We start from the raw sequence: 15,127 nt of genomic DNA, 5'->3' as shown, positions 1-15,127 counted from the left end.
GCCCCTCTCACTCTTTCTTCTTCTTCTGGGATCCCAATTATTCTAATATTGTTTCATCTTATGGTATCACTTATCTCTTGAATTCTGCCTTCATGATCCAGTAGTTGTTTATCTCTCTTTTTCTCAGCTTCTTTATTCTCCATCATTTGGTCTTCTGTATCACTAATTCTCTCTTCTGCCTCATTTATCCTAGCAGTTAGAGCCTCCATTTTTTATTGCACCTCATTAATAGCCTTTTTGATTTCCACTTGATTAGATTTTAGTTCTTTTATTTCTCCAGAAAGGGTTTCTCTAGTATCTTCCATGCTTTTTTCAAGCCCAGCTAGTATCTTTATAATCGTCATTCTGAACTCTAGTTCAGACATCTTACTAATGTCCGTATTGATTAGGTCCCTGGCAGTCGGTACTGCCTCTTGTTCTTTTTTTTTGAGGTGAGTTTTTCCTTCTTGTCATTTTGTCCAGAGGAGAATAGATGAATAAGAGACAAAATGCTAACAGGGTAACAACGACCCCAGAAAAATATACACTAAGCAAATCAGAAGTGACCTTCCAGAAAGTGGTCACTTTTCTGTTCAGAGAGTTGCTGCTATTCTTTTCTTCGATCTCCTGTTGAGTTTGTCGGTGTTCAGAATGGTTTGATACCTATCTAGCTGAATTCCTAGGACCAGATGAAATTTAGGTCTCCTACTCCCCTGCTCTCTTGCTCCTCCCCGGAAATGACCTTCTTTATCCCTGGTAATGTTCTTTTGCTCTGAAATCTATTTTCTCTGTTAGCAGTATACCCACATTTTTTCTTTTTCATTAGTGTTATATATTGGTAATCGTTCCCAACTTATGGTGATTCGACTCATGATTTTTCAACTTTACGATGGTGCAAAATCAATGGACTTTCAATAGAAACCGTATTTCTTGTTTTTAATTTTCATCTTTTGCTGGGCCAGTGATATGTGTCACTATACTCTTTTATGATGCTGGGCAGTGGCAGCAAGCCAGTCAGCCACACGATTACAAGGGTGAACAGTCAGTACACTTAGAACCATTCTGTGGCCATACAACCATTGTGTTTTTCACTCCCAATAATAGTTTTCAATTAATTACATGAGATATTCAACACTTTATTGTAAAATAGGCCTTGTGAAACCCATTATAGGTGGAGGAAGGTCTGTATCTTTTTCCGTTCTTTTACTTTCAACCTATTTGGTATGTTTGAAGTGCGTTTTTTTTAGGTAGCTTATACTTTTGGGTCTTGATTTTTTTAATCTAATCTGATAATTTCAGCCTTTTAATTGGGTTATTCAGACCATTTACACTTAATGTGTTTATTGATATTGTTTGGTTTAGTGAAATCTGTCATCATATTTGTATCCTACTTGTTCCATTTGTTCTTTGTTCCCATTTTCTTCTTTTTCTGCCTTTTTTTGGATTAATTGAATTTTTTTGGTTCCATTTTACATCCTTTTTTTGACTCATTGGCTGTAACTTTTTGTTTCATTTTAGTGGTTGCTTTTGAGTCTATAGCATTCATCTTTAAATTATCAAAGGCTATATCCAAGTGATATTATTCCACTTAACACATATTATAAGAATCTTAAAATAGTCTACTTTCATTTCCCTTCTCCCAATTTTTGTGTTACTGCTATCACACATTTCACTTTTACATATGCTATAAACCCCACACTACATTGTTAGAATTTTTGTTTTAACAATAAATTATCTTTTAAAGAGATATAAATAATAAGAAAAAAAGTCTTATACCTTACCCATGTAGTGGCCATTGCCAGGGCTTTTCATTCCTTGGGGTAAGTCTGTATTTCCCTCTGGTTTCATTCTGTCTGAAGGACTTTAATTTCTTACAGTGCAGCTATGCTGGTGATGAATTCTTTCAGCTTTTATATTTCTGGAGAAAAATCATTACTTAGTCTCTGTTTTTGAAAGATTTTTTTCATTAGGTATCAAATCCTAGGTTGATAGTTTTGGAGATTGTTTTTAGTTCTTCAAAGATGTTGCTCCACTGTATCCTCACAGACATTGTTTCTAATGCAAAATCTGTCATCTTTATCCTCTATATATCTAATGTTTCTTGTTTTCCTTGCTTTTAAGAATTTTTCTTTCCCAGTGGCTTGAATAATTTGATTATGATTTACCTTAGTTTAGTTTTCTTCATATTTCTCATGCTTGGGATTTTTGAGCTTCTTTATCTGTGGGTTTATAGTTTTCATCAAACTTGGACAAATTTTGGCCAAGGTTTCTTCAGATATTTCATTCTACCTCAACATTTCTTTCCATTCCTTCAGGGATTCTGATTGCATATGTATTAGGCTATGTGAGTCACACTACCACTCACTGATGCTCTCCTAATTTTTTGGTTTTTTCTAGTTTTGTTTTTCAATATTCCATTTTCTCTCTGTAGTCTATTCGGGATAGTTCATATAGCTGAGCCTTCACCTTCACTAATCTGCCATTAATTCCCTCCAATGTATTTTTCACCTCACACACTGTAGATTTTATCTCTAGATGTTCTATTTGTTTCTTTTTTATATCTTTCATGTCTCTGCCTAACTTTTTGAATATATAGAATACAATTTTAATAACTTTCTTAATTCCCTTATCTGCTAATTCCAACATTTGTGGCAGTTCTGGGTTAGTTTTCATTGACTGGTTTATTTCTTATTATGGCTCACATTGTCCTATTTCTTTGCATACCTGATAAATGTTGTGTGCTGCACATTGTGGATTTTACTTTGCTGGATGCTGGATATTTTTGTACCCTGTATTCTTGAGCTTTGTTCTGGGATACTACAAAATTATTTGGAAACAGTTTGATCCTTTCAGGTTTTGTTTGTTAGGCAGGACTAGAAGAGTGTTCTGTCTAGGGCTGTTTGTTCTCCACCACTGTGGCGAGACCGTTCTGTATACTCTACTCAATGCCCCATGAATCCTGGAATTTTCTAATCTGGCAGGAGTGGGAATAGTGGCCACGCCCTCTGAACACAGAGCACTGCTGGTCCTTTCTGGTCATTCTTTCCTCAGACTTGAGCAGTTCCCTACCTGTGTGCACTGAATATTAGAAGGGGAGCCTGTCAGGATCTTCAGAGTTCTCTCTCCTTTCTAGTACTTTCTCCTGTGAATGGTAGCCACTTTGGTCTTCCTGGACACTCTGCACAATCTTCTCAGTCTCCCGAGCTCTGCAGCATACGCACTCTCCCAAGGCAGTAAGCTGGGGCAGTCGGCCATAGGGCTCACCTCTTAGTTTCCCATCCCTCCAGGATTGCTGCCTTCCTTGCCTGATATCGGTTATCTTCGTAACCTTTTTTTATGCCTTTTAGCCACATGTTGGGTTTTTTAGAGAGGAATCCATCCAATCTCTGTTATTTCATGTTGGCTACAAGCAAAAGTCCTCTTTGCTAATTTTAATATTAAATAACAACTTTTCAAGATTATTTTATAGTGCCTTTTTAAGATATGTTACTGTTACTTTCCCTATATTCAAATGAAAAAAAAGTATACCTAGCAAACTTAAGCATAGCCATAATAAATATCAAGAGAGCTTAAATTCTCTCTCTAAAAGCCCCAAACCAGAGTCCTCTCTAAATATATAACACTCAGCCTGAGGACCTGCTCAAATGCTCCTTTTCTGTCATCTCCTTTAACGTGAATATTCATCAATATAAAATAAAATAGTTGAAAGTGTAATGATTAAAGATTTGTTGGTAGGTAAAACATAAACTTAGCGGCCCCACACCTAGGGAATGAAAGTTGGATAGTCATTACAAGTGTCATGTTCATAGCAGATACTTACCCCCCAAGGAGCAGCGCCTCCCCTCTGTAGATTCTGTACCCCTCATGTGACGCCTAGCCTTAGATAAAGGAGGGAGGCACTAGGCACCCAAAATACTGCTTTTACCTGCATCTTCTTCCTGTGTTCTTTAAACCTCTAAGTATCGCTAACTTAAAGATATCTAAGCATTGTGAATGGAAGAACAGCTGAGGCCTAGCTATAAGCTTTTATGTTAACTACTTGTCTCTCTGGTTTAATAACTTGGTGTTTATGTTTTTAGGAACATAGCTACAGTGTAATGGACAGTCCAAAGAAACTTAAGCATAAATTAGATCATGTGATCAGCGAGCTAGAGGATACCAAGAAAAGTCTGCGGAATGTTTTAGACCGAGAAAAACGTTTCCGAAAATCATTGAGGAAGACAATCAGGGAATTAAAAGATGAATGTCTCATCAGCCAAGAAACAGCAAATAGACTGGAAGCTTTCTGTTGGGAGTGTTGTCAGGAGAGCATAGAAAGAGACTATATTTCATGAAATAATTCCATGTTATGTTCTACCTAAAATTAACATTGGTACAGCTTTTAGAAAATAATTCTCATTTGCCATCATTAAATATTATCCATCATTTAGAGTGCTTCTTTGGATCTCCCAAAGCATTGTGCATTTAGTTGTTACCCAAAGATTTTTTTTGAAGATGTACAGAAATGTGTGCTAGTTATCATGTTTTTGTGTGATTTGTGACAATTATGTTTTTATAGAGCTAAACTAGTGCCAGGTCACTATCGTAAGATGTTAAAAGATCAAGAAGATTCCACAGGACTTAGGAAATGATATCAAATTAGTCACATTCAGCAATGGTAGTAGGAACTGGACTCTGCTTCAGCAGCATCAGATTTTTGGCTTCAAAGGAGTACCTTTACTTATGTATGCTTTATGGTAAGTATGTTGAATTATACTTTAAATGTATTTTACTATAAAGCAGAATTCATTTATAACACATGTCTATCTTGGATCTAATCCAAGGTGCTTTTGTTATTTGTAATACCAAAAGATTTTTTTTACATAGCATCCCATAGTCCTGACCCTGAGAATCGCATATGGTACAGATCTGTTGGCTTTTAAAGTTGTTCAGAACCAGGTTGAGAAGACCTCTGACAAGGTCTCAGTTTTTCAGTACGGTACATCATTCCTCCCCTCTAGGAACACTTTGATATAAGCCCACATCGGTTTAAAAAGCGAAAAAGGGTACTAAATCTGATTTTTAAAGGTTGGTTGTGGACAGTTGTTCTGAACATTTTGTTTCATTATAAAGGAACGTCTTCAAAATCTAGACGCTAGTACTAGCTGAATATTTTTAATGCTCCTTTTTATTTTACAGAAAGTAATATTGCTGACATTTCTAAAATACAAAATATAGGTGAAATCATTAAAAAATAATGATACGGCTCTTCCAATTGCGATAGGATTTGGAGAAAGGGTTAGAATATTTTCCTGTAATTAGGAGAGTATACTATCCAAAGACTTTTATTTAAAGAAAGAAGGTAAAGCAGCAGCTTTAGAATAGCTTCTAACTGAATATACAAAAGAAGAACCCTTAGCTAATTTTTGACCTAAGTGTCAGAAATTTAGCTTTTCTTCTAATTTCTTATTAAGAACAACTGAAATTAAGAGTCAAAAATACTGTGGATTAGAATAAAAGTTACCAGCCCACAGCCAAATTCTACTTTGAAACGCATGTACGTATTCAAACCTTGTTCAGATGTCTATGCTATAGTAGTTAGAATTTGAGTATCAATTGTTTCATTGTGTCAGCTAGAAATGAATTGCATTTTGTGCTAAAATATTCATGGAAATTTTGTGTTATATTAATATCAGTAAGGATATGGTCACTTGAATTTTCTTTGTATTCAAGAATTTTCTACGTGTTAATGCATGTTATATTTTTATGTAGGATTCCAAACCTTCCCTCTAAATGGGAACCTTCCCACATTTCAGAGGTCAGAATTATATTAAGAGGAAACACTGAGGTCATATCTTTTCACTACGTAGAAAAAAATCTCATTAGCTACCCATTATTTATTTTAGTTATTTAATTTTGAATTAATAACGGACATTCGAAGGGGAAGTTTGGGTATGATCTTAGGTTTTATAGAGATACTGTGATAGAGATGGAGACTTATTTTAAGTATAAAAAATTAAAGTCAGTGGACAGTGAAGAAAAGTAGGATCGATCCAAACACAGTACATCCAAATTCTGGCTCTCTACTGGCTGCTTAGAATGACTCCAGCCTGAGAGACCTTTCCAAGAGTCAAAGCCCAGTTTGAGCCTCGGTCACAGTCGCCACAGTCACTTTTACCACTTGTGTTCACAGTGAACTCAGCCCTTGTCTTCTTTGTCATTGGGCTTAGTATCACTGAGAGATAGGTGACTGAGAACAAAATATTGGTATCATCAAAGACCCAGAGCTACCCATTTGCTCTTTATTCTTATGGAGAAATGATTACCAATAAAAATCGGACATAAGAAATAGGGTTCTCCTCACCCGCCACCCCAAACAAATGCCTAGCCTAGACACAGTAAATACCTCAATCCTCTGTTCCAGATATTCCAGCCTAGCCCAGGGAGAAACGGTCCTGTGCAGGGCAAACCAGTCACCCCATCCAGAGATGCCTCAAGCAGCTGAGGCCAGCCTAAGGGTTTCACTTTGCTTTAAAGCTTAGAGTAGCCTCTGGATCCTGGAACAAACCAATACACCAGTTAAACCTCAGCACCAAATCAGATACAAAGGACTTGACATGGCATTTTTCTCCATATCAAGTTTAAATCGCTAGAAATAGACTTTGGTTGCTAAAGATAATCACAATTATACCACAGTCTTTGGGAAAAGGTGAAGTGTATTAAAATATATATTTAGTTTTTAAAAAGGGTAAAATATTACAGAAATAATTGAGGAGTGAAGAATGCATTATTCATTTGAAAAATAAAATATTTTCTCCCGTAATGTATGTGGGTTTTATACAGTTACCCAATAAAATGAGCAGAGAAAAATAAAGAGTATATATACTGTGGTTTTGCTTTCATTTCTTCTGCACTTTTTCCCTCCACCAATACCTCTAATATCGTAGGGTCTGCTACGTTAGATGACCCAAGTGGCAGACCTGCTTTTACCACAGTATGGATGTGCCATATTAGAGCCCTTTCCTGCTTGGGCTTCACTCAAAACTGGCAGCCTTTCGTGTCACCCAGTGTGACAGCTGAGAGCAGTATTTTTAGGTGTGAAATGTGCTCCCTTCTTTATAGTGGGAGATGTAGGTCATAATAATTTGTCTGTTACTTCGGAGGGGATATTTTAGCATGCTCCTGCTCCCTGGACACTCCTCCCCCCAAATTTTACTGATACGGTAGGCTTTGGAATGCATGGGGTTTGTTTTTTTTTTTTAAAGATTTTATTTATTTATTTGACAGAGAGATAGAGAGCACAGGTAGGCAGAGTGGCAGGCAGAGGGAGAGGGAGAAGCAGGCTCTCCGCTGAGCAGGAAGCTGGACATGGGGCTCGATCCCAGGACCCCAGGATCATGACCTGAGCTGAAGGCAGCCACTTAACCGACTGAGCCACCCAGGTGCCCCGAGTGCATGGTTTTTATCTCACCCTCTAGAGCACATGTACTTTATCAAAGCCTCAGATTTACAAGTCACATCTTGCTCGTGCCATTGGATTAATAAAATCCATCAGTTTGGTGACCTCAGTGACTCTCTATAGGATGTCTACCTGTCTGGGTCTCTTTCTGTTATATTAGTAGAAGCCAGAGAGTTACATGGCCTTGTTGTTCATTCCATGTGAGTGTGAACTGTTTGTGATCCTGTTTTACAGGGATGGAAAAACATGTGCCCACCAGATAGGTAGTTACGTACCACGTACCCATAGCCATGTTAACCTGCTCTAGCAGGATGTCACATCTGGCGCAGCATCTGTAGTCGGGGCTCCTCCTCCATTGAATTTGCCTTAGTCCACTGTTATCTTGCAGGCTCTGTCTAAATTTTGCAGAATAAATAGAGCTATGATGAAGACTACCACTCCTGCATCCGGTATGTAGGGCTGTCAAGGTGGCACCTTAGCCAACTCCACAGAAAAATCTGAAGCTGAGCTGGTGAGGAGAAGGAGTTGACATAGCAGACCCGAGACTGCTGTCCTTAGAAAGGCCTGCCTACAGGGTTGGCTCTTGGCCGGCATCTGGTGGCTTCAATTTCGAGAGGATTCCCGCCCTTCCAAACTGAGAAGAAGCTCACTGTGCCTAAACTGTTTGTAGAAACAGTATGGTTTGTAGTGAACACCTGCTTTCCTTCTGGGAGTCTGGAATTCGGGAATGTGTCAAGCAGGGCCCCTGCCTGTATGACGAGCCACAAATAAAACCTTAGACACTGAATCTTTAATGAGCTTCCCTGGTGGACAACATGTCATACCTGTTGTCCAATTCAGTGCTTGTTGAGGGCCTGAGTCTGCGTCCAAAGAAAGAACTGCTCTATCCGTAGGAAGATCAAAGGTGTAATCGGCTCCTCCGTTGGAGCAATGGGGGGAATGTGCTAGGCAGTAGCTGAGCAGAGCCAGGTTCCAGCTCCTGGAGGCAAGCCTGGGTGGGGCGTGGGCTGTCTGCACCCATTGCCTGCCTTCTCATAGGCCTCACGGCCTTCCTTTCATATCGCTTCCTCACCCTTCAGCACAGTTCTAATCATTGTTGCAGCATCTCTCACCTTCCTCCCCGCTGTGCTTCTGGTCATGGAATTGGGCCTGACGCAAGACAGGAGCTGGCAGAGGCAGAAAAGGAAGAAAAAATGTCAGATCAAGACCAGGAAATCCAGGAGCAGAAGAAGATACACTTTGTAATCAAAGAACCACATGGTAATTAGTAGCACTAGCAACAGCAGTTTAAGAGCAAGTGCTGAACTGAGCACATTCAGTAATTCTACGCATTTCTCAAGTGCCAGGAACTGTGTGTCAGGGAGTGTGCTGGGCACTGCAGAAACAACAAAGACCCAGTTCCTGTCCTCAAGGAGGTTACAGACTAGTAACAAGTTCCAGACCCCGTAATCCGGGGACAGCAAGGAGGGCGTGTCAGGAGAAGAATGGGCTGTCTGAGGCCTTTCTCCGAACCGCTGTGCACTACTTTGTAGGACCACACACATGCTCAGATTCACATCACAACTTCTTAAAGCATCAGTCTAGGAGTCTCATTCTCAGTCATCTAATATTTGTCTTTGGCACATAGAGAAGTTTATAGACTAATAACATTCAGTGCAAAAACCCATCACATGTATGGCTTTTAAAGCCCCATACCCTATTGTGAGGGATACAAAAATGATAAGATGAAGGTATTCACAACCTACGGGGACACACAAGTATCTAACGAATGCAGAGAAGTGGCCAGTGTGGCAGGACTGTGGCAATTAAGGTGCCAGGACTGGGAGACTAATGGAACCTCAGAGTTCCAAAATGGAACATTAGTGTGTCAATGTGGGCGTTTTTCAAGTTCTGTCCCAGGACCTGGATTCTCTCTCTCTTTTTTTTTTTTTTTTTAATAGAGAGCGAGAGCACAAGCAGGGGCAGCGGCAGGCAGAAAGAGAAGCAGGCCCCCCGCCGAGCAGGGAGCCCGATGCAGGGCTCAGTCCCAGGACCCTGGGATCATGACCTGAGCCGAAGGCAGACGCTTAACAGACTGAGCCACCTAGGTGTCCTGGACCTGGATTCTCTTTGTACCTCTTCGGATATGAGAGTAGAAGACCAAACCACCTGGGAGAGAGCCAAACAGACCTAGGTTCAAGGCCCAAGCCTGCCACTTTATTACATGTAGGACCAAGTTACTGAAACTCTCTGAGCATTTACAAAGTAGTAATACACCCAGTTGTGGTGAGAATTGTATTTAATTGTGTGCAAAATATAAAACATACAATGAGCTTTCATATCTTATTTTTCTTTCTTTAAATCCCATGCCAAACGCATGGAAAAAGAAGATTAGAACAAGGAGAAGGGCAGAAGCAAGAGGGGAAATGCATTTCATAGTGAACTGCTGATGGTACAGACGATGGTGGCCTTAAATAAGCTTCTCTCTGTAGGGTAGCTCAAAAGCAGTCCCTCTGAAAGAGAAAACTGTCATCACCATTCTCCTCTCCATCCTCCCACCTCAGCCCTGAAAAAGCCATTCAATCCAGATTCAATGTCTCATTTGTTCATTTGTTCATACAGCATCTTAGTGCTGCTCAAAATGTGGTTCACGGACCAGTGTACAAAGTAAGGAGCGCGCACCAGAATATAAATCAACTATGTCACGAAGCACAGTCAGTTCAGTTAACATTTGTTTTAAAGATTTTCATATATTTATTTGAAAGAGAGAGTACAGAGGGAGAAGCAGACTCCCCACTGAGCAGAGAGCCCGACACTGGGTTCGATCCCAGGACCCTGAGACCATGACCTGAGCCAAAGGCAGACGCTTAACCGACTGAGCCACCCAGGTGCCCCTTCAGTTAACATTTTCATACCAAGACCTTTTCCCATGAGTGAAACAGTATAATGCTTTACATTCTGGACCAAGTGCATTAGCTCATTCTGGACCAGTAAAAAAGAGTTCACAGGCTAGCAGCTTGGAGTAGCACTGTGTCAGAGTGTCAAGTCACCAAATAGTCTTTGAACTAACCTTAGCTCCTTTGTGGTCGTCAGCAGCAGAGGAGTCCCGACAGATTTGTGTCCGATAATAAACTCCCCAAATCCCTGTGGTGGAGCTTGTGCAGTTGAAGGATATCGCATCTGACTCAGCAGATCTGACCTGGTGTTTTTTAAAATAGAAATGTTTTATTAAACAACGCTAGTGAAGTGTCCAGGCGGTGCAGGACGCTAACCACAAATACAGATGATGAGCACCTTGTGGAGACGGGCATTCAGCTACAGACCTGCCAGCAAAGGGTACTCAACAGACAATTTAAAATGAATGGTCCTGGTGCTTATAAAAAAGGTTGATTTTATAATGGTCCAAAATGTTGCCAGGCTACACACAGTTGAAGGAAATTACCTCTGAAATCCTGAGGATTTCAACAAACGTTTTGGTTGCCACTCTCACTATCACGCACTTGTAGATGGGTCTTAAGAGTAGAGAATGTCTTACTGATATGTACATTTCACCTTTCTGTGGCCATCAACATGATCTGGCCATATTTTGTTGAAAAAATGGGAAACAGTTTTAACCAGCAATAAAATAAGGCTATCCAAAGGCTCAAACCCACCAAGGCCCCCATAGCTACTGGGAAATTTTAGAGTGAAATGAAAATGCATTCTATAAATCTAAAAACAGTTTCAGCAAGTTATTTTTAAATGTGCCCTATGGCAAAAAAGCTCTGCGTGTGCCCAGAGACGGCTACTGAAGGACTGCAAGAGCAAAAAATGGAAAGCAGCTCAAATTCTATCAAGTGATGATAAACTATGGTGCACCCAGATAATGCAATAATAAGCAATAATTGAAAAGAAAGAGATCAATCTGTATGTATTGGCATGGAATGAAAAGGCATTTTAAGTGGAAAGAAATAATTTAGGGGGACCTGAATGACTCAGTCGGTTGAGTGTCCAACTCTTGGTTTCAGCTCAGGTCATGGTCTCAGGGTCCTGGGATGGAGCCCCACATTGGGCTCTGCGCTCAGCGTGGAGCCTGCTTGTCCCTCACCCTCCCTCTCTGCTCCTCCTTGTGCACTCTCTCTCTCACTCTCACTCTCTCTCTCAGATAAATAATCTTTAAAGAGAAATAATTTAGATGGCAACTCAAAATAGCCCATTTATAAAAAATTTTTAAAAACCCTTTACAAAACAGTTTCTAAGTGTGTGTGCAAACATACAGAAAAAGGAATCAATATATGTCAAACTGGTAAAAGTGGTTATTTCTGGAGAGGGGAGCATATACTTCCTGTGACACACAGAGAGAAAGGGAGAAGACGAAGGAAAAAAGGGAGGGGAAGAAATTCTAACAGCATTCTACAAATGTAAATCAAAACCGTTTCATCTCTGAAAACCTAAGGGTTGCTTGCTGTCAGCCCTCATCATCTCCTTGAGACATTGGCTAATGTTGGATCCAAGTCTTGAATTACTACCCCTTCCTGTGCCACCTGGATATTTCAAAGAACTCTCTCAAACCCCTACCAGCCTAACTATTGAGATGTACAGAAACCACTGTCTGGGTAGGTGTGGTTGCAAGATTGTAGTTAGCTTGCCTGTGATCGGTCACCTAGCAGAACCCTAGGGAAAAAAAACAAAAAACAAAAACAATGTCTTCATCCCCTGTTAAGAAACTTCCAATGAAGGCGCGCCTGGGTGGCTCAGTCAGCTAAGCGTCTGTCCTCGGCTCAGGTCATGATCTCCCTGCTAAGCAGAGAGCCTGCTTCTCCGTCTCGTTCTCCCTCTGTGCTCGCTCTCTGTCTTTTCAAATAAATAAAATCTTTTTAAAAAAAAGAAACTTCCAGTCAAGCTTTCCAACTGACTGAATACCTCAGAAAGCTAAAACACGTGACTTCAAAGTCTTATACCTGAGAAGTGTTGCACACTCTCACAGAGTATTTCACAATTTTCATAAATCCTCATATTTTTGCCTTTTCTTTGTCTTGTTTCAGATATCCAGGTTCTAGAGGAAATACCTGTCTGAGGCAGAAAATTATTATTTTTCAGTAATAATGATAGTTAACATTTACAAGGTGCCAATTTCTATTCAAAGTCCTTAAAGGTAATAACTTATTTAACCTCACAACAACCCTATGAGGTAGGTACTATTATTATTCTCATTTTATAAAAGGGTGAGGGAATTAAACAGAAAAGTTCAGTAACTTGCCCAAGGTCTCACAGTATAACGGTATAATGATACATATTCTCATCATTATACAAAGAGACACATTGTCAACCCTGATCTATAACACCAAGCCCAGAGATTTGGATTCACTAAATGTGAATTACTGTTGAACATTCCTAGGACCCACAGGCTAGGCTTCAATCATTCCATTCAGATGCTCTGTTTGGGGCATTTAGAGTCTGAAAGATAAAATGTGACCTCATCCTGTGTCTGAAGCTGGGGAAAGCCCAGAGTTACTCATCACCACAATCTGGATCTGTCTGATGCCACCACCAAGCATAAACCAGGCAGCCGAGCACTCAGGGTGAAGTCACCTTCCCACACACAGGGGCAAGACATTCAAGCATCCTTGGGTTTCACCTGCTCAGGAGTCTGTCTAGTCACCTGGTTGCCCTCAGTGCTTGGGAAGAATGCATGGAATGATAAATACATTGATCCTCATCTCTGTCAGTGCCTTATCTAACCACTGGAATGGAGACAATTTTCTACCCTGTCTACACCTATCGTTTATAAATAAATACAAGAGAATAAAAGTTAATGGTTCTTTCCTAGCAACACTAGGCTTAAAATAGAATCTTCATTCCGTATGTGCTTTGCTACTATGAGATTGTGTAGGTTATATTTCAGAGTTTTAGCAAACCACATGCAGTCCACTGTATGGCTTCAGGTACAGCTGGACCCAGGGGTTCAAATTGCTGTTCTCATAATCTGATCTCTCTCCACTCTGCTTTATCAGGGAGGCCCTCCCTTCAGGTAGGCATATCTCTTCCCAACTTCAAGTTCAAAGGCAAGGTATGTGTCTCTTTTCCAGTCACTCATAACGAAAGTCCCAGGATTCATTTTTACTGGGCCTGATTGACTTGGCGTCAAATGCCCATCCTGAAACAATTGCTGTGGCCATAGGAATGCTATGTTAGGACTGGCAGGCACAGGTTACAAATAATCCCGGAGCCAGGCGAGTAATGATGTTGGTTCCTCAGAGGGAACTCAAGGTTAGATAATCAGAAGAATTGGGATGATTCTGGGATGGCAGTAGAGCTCAGAGCAGAGCATGGGCTCTGAGAGGTGTGGTGATGGGGACATCACTCCAGAGTGAAGATTTTTGTGTTAGTAAATCTCTTCGTGTGTGTTTGTCTTCCAGAATAAAGGGGAATGGTGGAGGAGTATTTTTAGTCCTTATTATGATTGTAGTAGATAAAGCTGCCCTTAAGTACACAATTTCATTAAATGGGAAGCATACAGAATCATTTTATCATTATATTTGGCCCCGAAGTTAGATCCTCTTCCTGATCTCAGGACAGAATCATCCTCTAACTCACTGTACACCAGTCATTCCCATTCATTCATTCATATGCTCATGCATTCATGCAGTCTGGAAGAATCTACTAAGTATCTGCACATGGACAGCACTGGGGGTCATCTTCAAATAAATGACACTCTTCTAAGCAGCGTTCCACCCATTCTCTCCCTATGGACTGTTACTCTTCCCACTAGTCCTGTGAAGTAGGTGCTTTCAACATTTCTGAGAGAATATAATAAACATTCAAACAGGGTGATTGTTTTAACTTTTTATAATGGGAAGTTCCAAACAAAAGTAGAGAGTATAATGAGCTCAAATGCAGTCGTCATCCAGCTTCAACTATTATTAAACATGGGTGATCTTGTTCTATTTATATCCCCACTCACTTCCCATCCTCTTGATTATTTTGAAGCAAATCTCAGACAGCATATAATCTGTAAATATATCAGCATCTATCTCTCTGAAAGGTAAGCATTCTATTTTTTTTTTTCTTTTGGACAAGGCCATGTATCATTATTACACCTAAAATAACCGCTTAATATTAGAAAAAAATGCAGTTCACATTCCCCTAATTGTCTTTTTTTTAGTTTATTTGAAATAGGACTCAAAGTCCAAACATTATAATTGACTTAAATCTTTTAACCTGTTGATTCTCCTCTTCCTCTTTATTTATTTTGCCTTGAAAAACAGTTGTTTTAAAAAGGGGCAAACCAGAAATCAGACTCTTAACTACAGAGAACAAACTGATGGTTACCAGAGGGGAGGTGGGTTAAATGGGTGATGGGGATTAAGGAAGGCACTTGTGATCAGCACCGGGTGTTGTATGGAAGTGATGAATCACAAAATTCTACACCTGAAACTAATATTACACTAGATGTTAACTAACTGGAATTTAAATAAAAACTTGAAAAAGAAAAAAAAAACAATTGTTTTAACAAATAAGTCTTTTGTCCTACACCACCTGGATGAATTTTAAGGATACTGTCACACAGCTTTCCCATCAATAAATTGACAACCAGGGTCTCAGGGCACACCTAGCCCAGTGATTAAGAATAAGAGTTCTGGAGCTGAACTGCCTGGGTTTCTATCTTGGCTCTACCACTTATTAGCCACAGGACCACCTCTCTGTGCCTCAGTTTTCTCATCTTTAAAATGGGGGTGAGAGGCGCCTGGG

General features: G+C 40.0%; 1 protein-coding gene across 11 annotated transcripts in view; it reads left to right on the top strand.

Annotated features, from left to right (window-relative positions):
• THAP6 (THAP domain containing 6) overlaps nucleotides 1-15,127 on the top strand; it is a 52,883-nt gene that overhangs the window by 12,944 nt on the left and 24,812 nt on the right. For 3 of the 11 annotated variants that reach the window (XR_014142986.1, XR_014142989.1, XR_014142990.1), the window contains exon 5: nucleotides 4,059-4,715. The exons of 1 other annotated variant lie outside the window; for it this stretch is intronic. Coding sequence is in view for 2 of the 10 variants with exons in the window: in XM_006740296.3 (XP_006740359.1) it covers nucleotides 4,059-4,313 (255 nt within the window). In the remaining 8 variants the exon portion in view is untranslated. Of the gene's footprint in view, nucleotides 1-4,058; nucleotides 6,849-8,496; nucleotides 12,248-15,127 lie in introns of those variants that run through there. 7 more of the 11 variants (XM_006740296.3, XM_031035596.2, XR_014142984.1 and 4 more) reach the window with 6 other exon arrangements.

This window comes from Leptonychotes weddellii, chromosome 2 (genome assembly GCF_054177405.1).
Source record: "Leptonychotes weddellii isolate Sample4059 chromosome 2, ASM5417740v2, whole genome shotgun sequence".
NCBI lineage: Eukaryota > Metazoa > Chordata > Mammalia > Carnivora > Phocidae > Leptonychotes > Leptonychotes weddellii.
The sequence above is the reverse complement of the archived record's forward strand: the minus strand, read 5'-3'. Positions and strand labels throughout refer to the sequence as shown.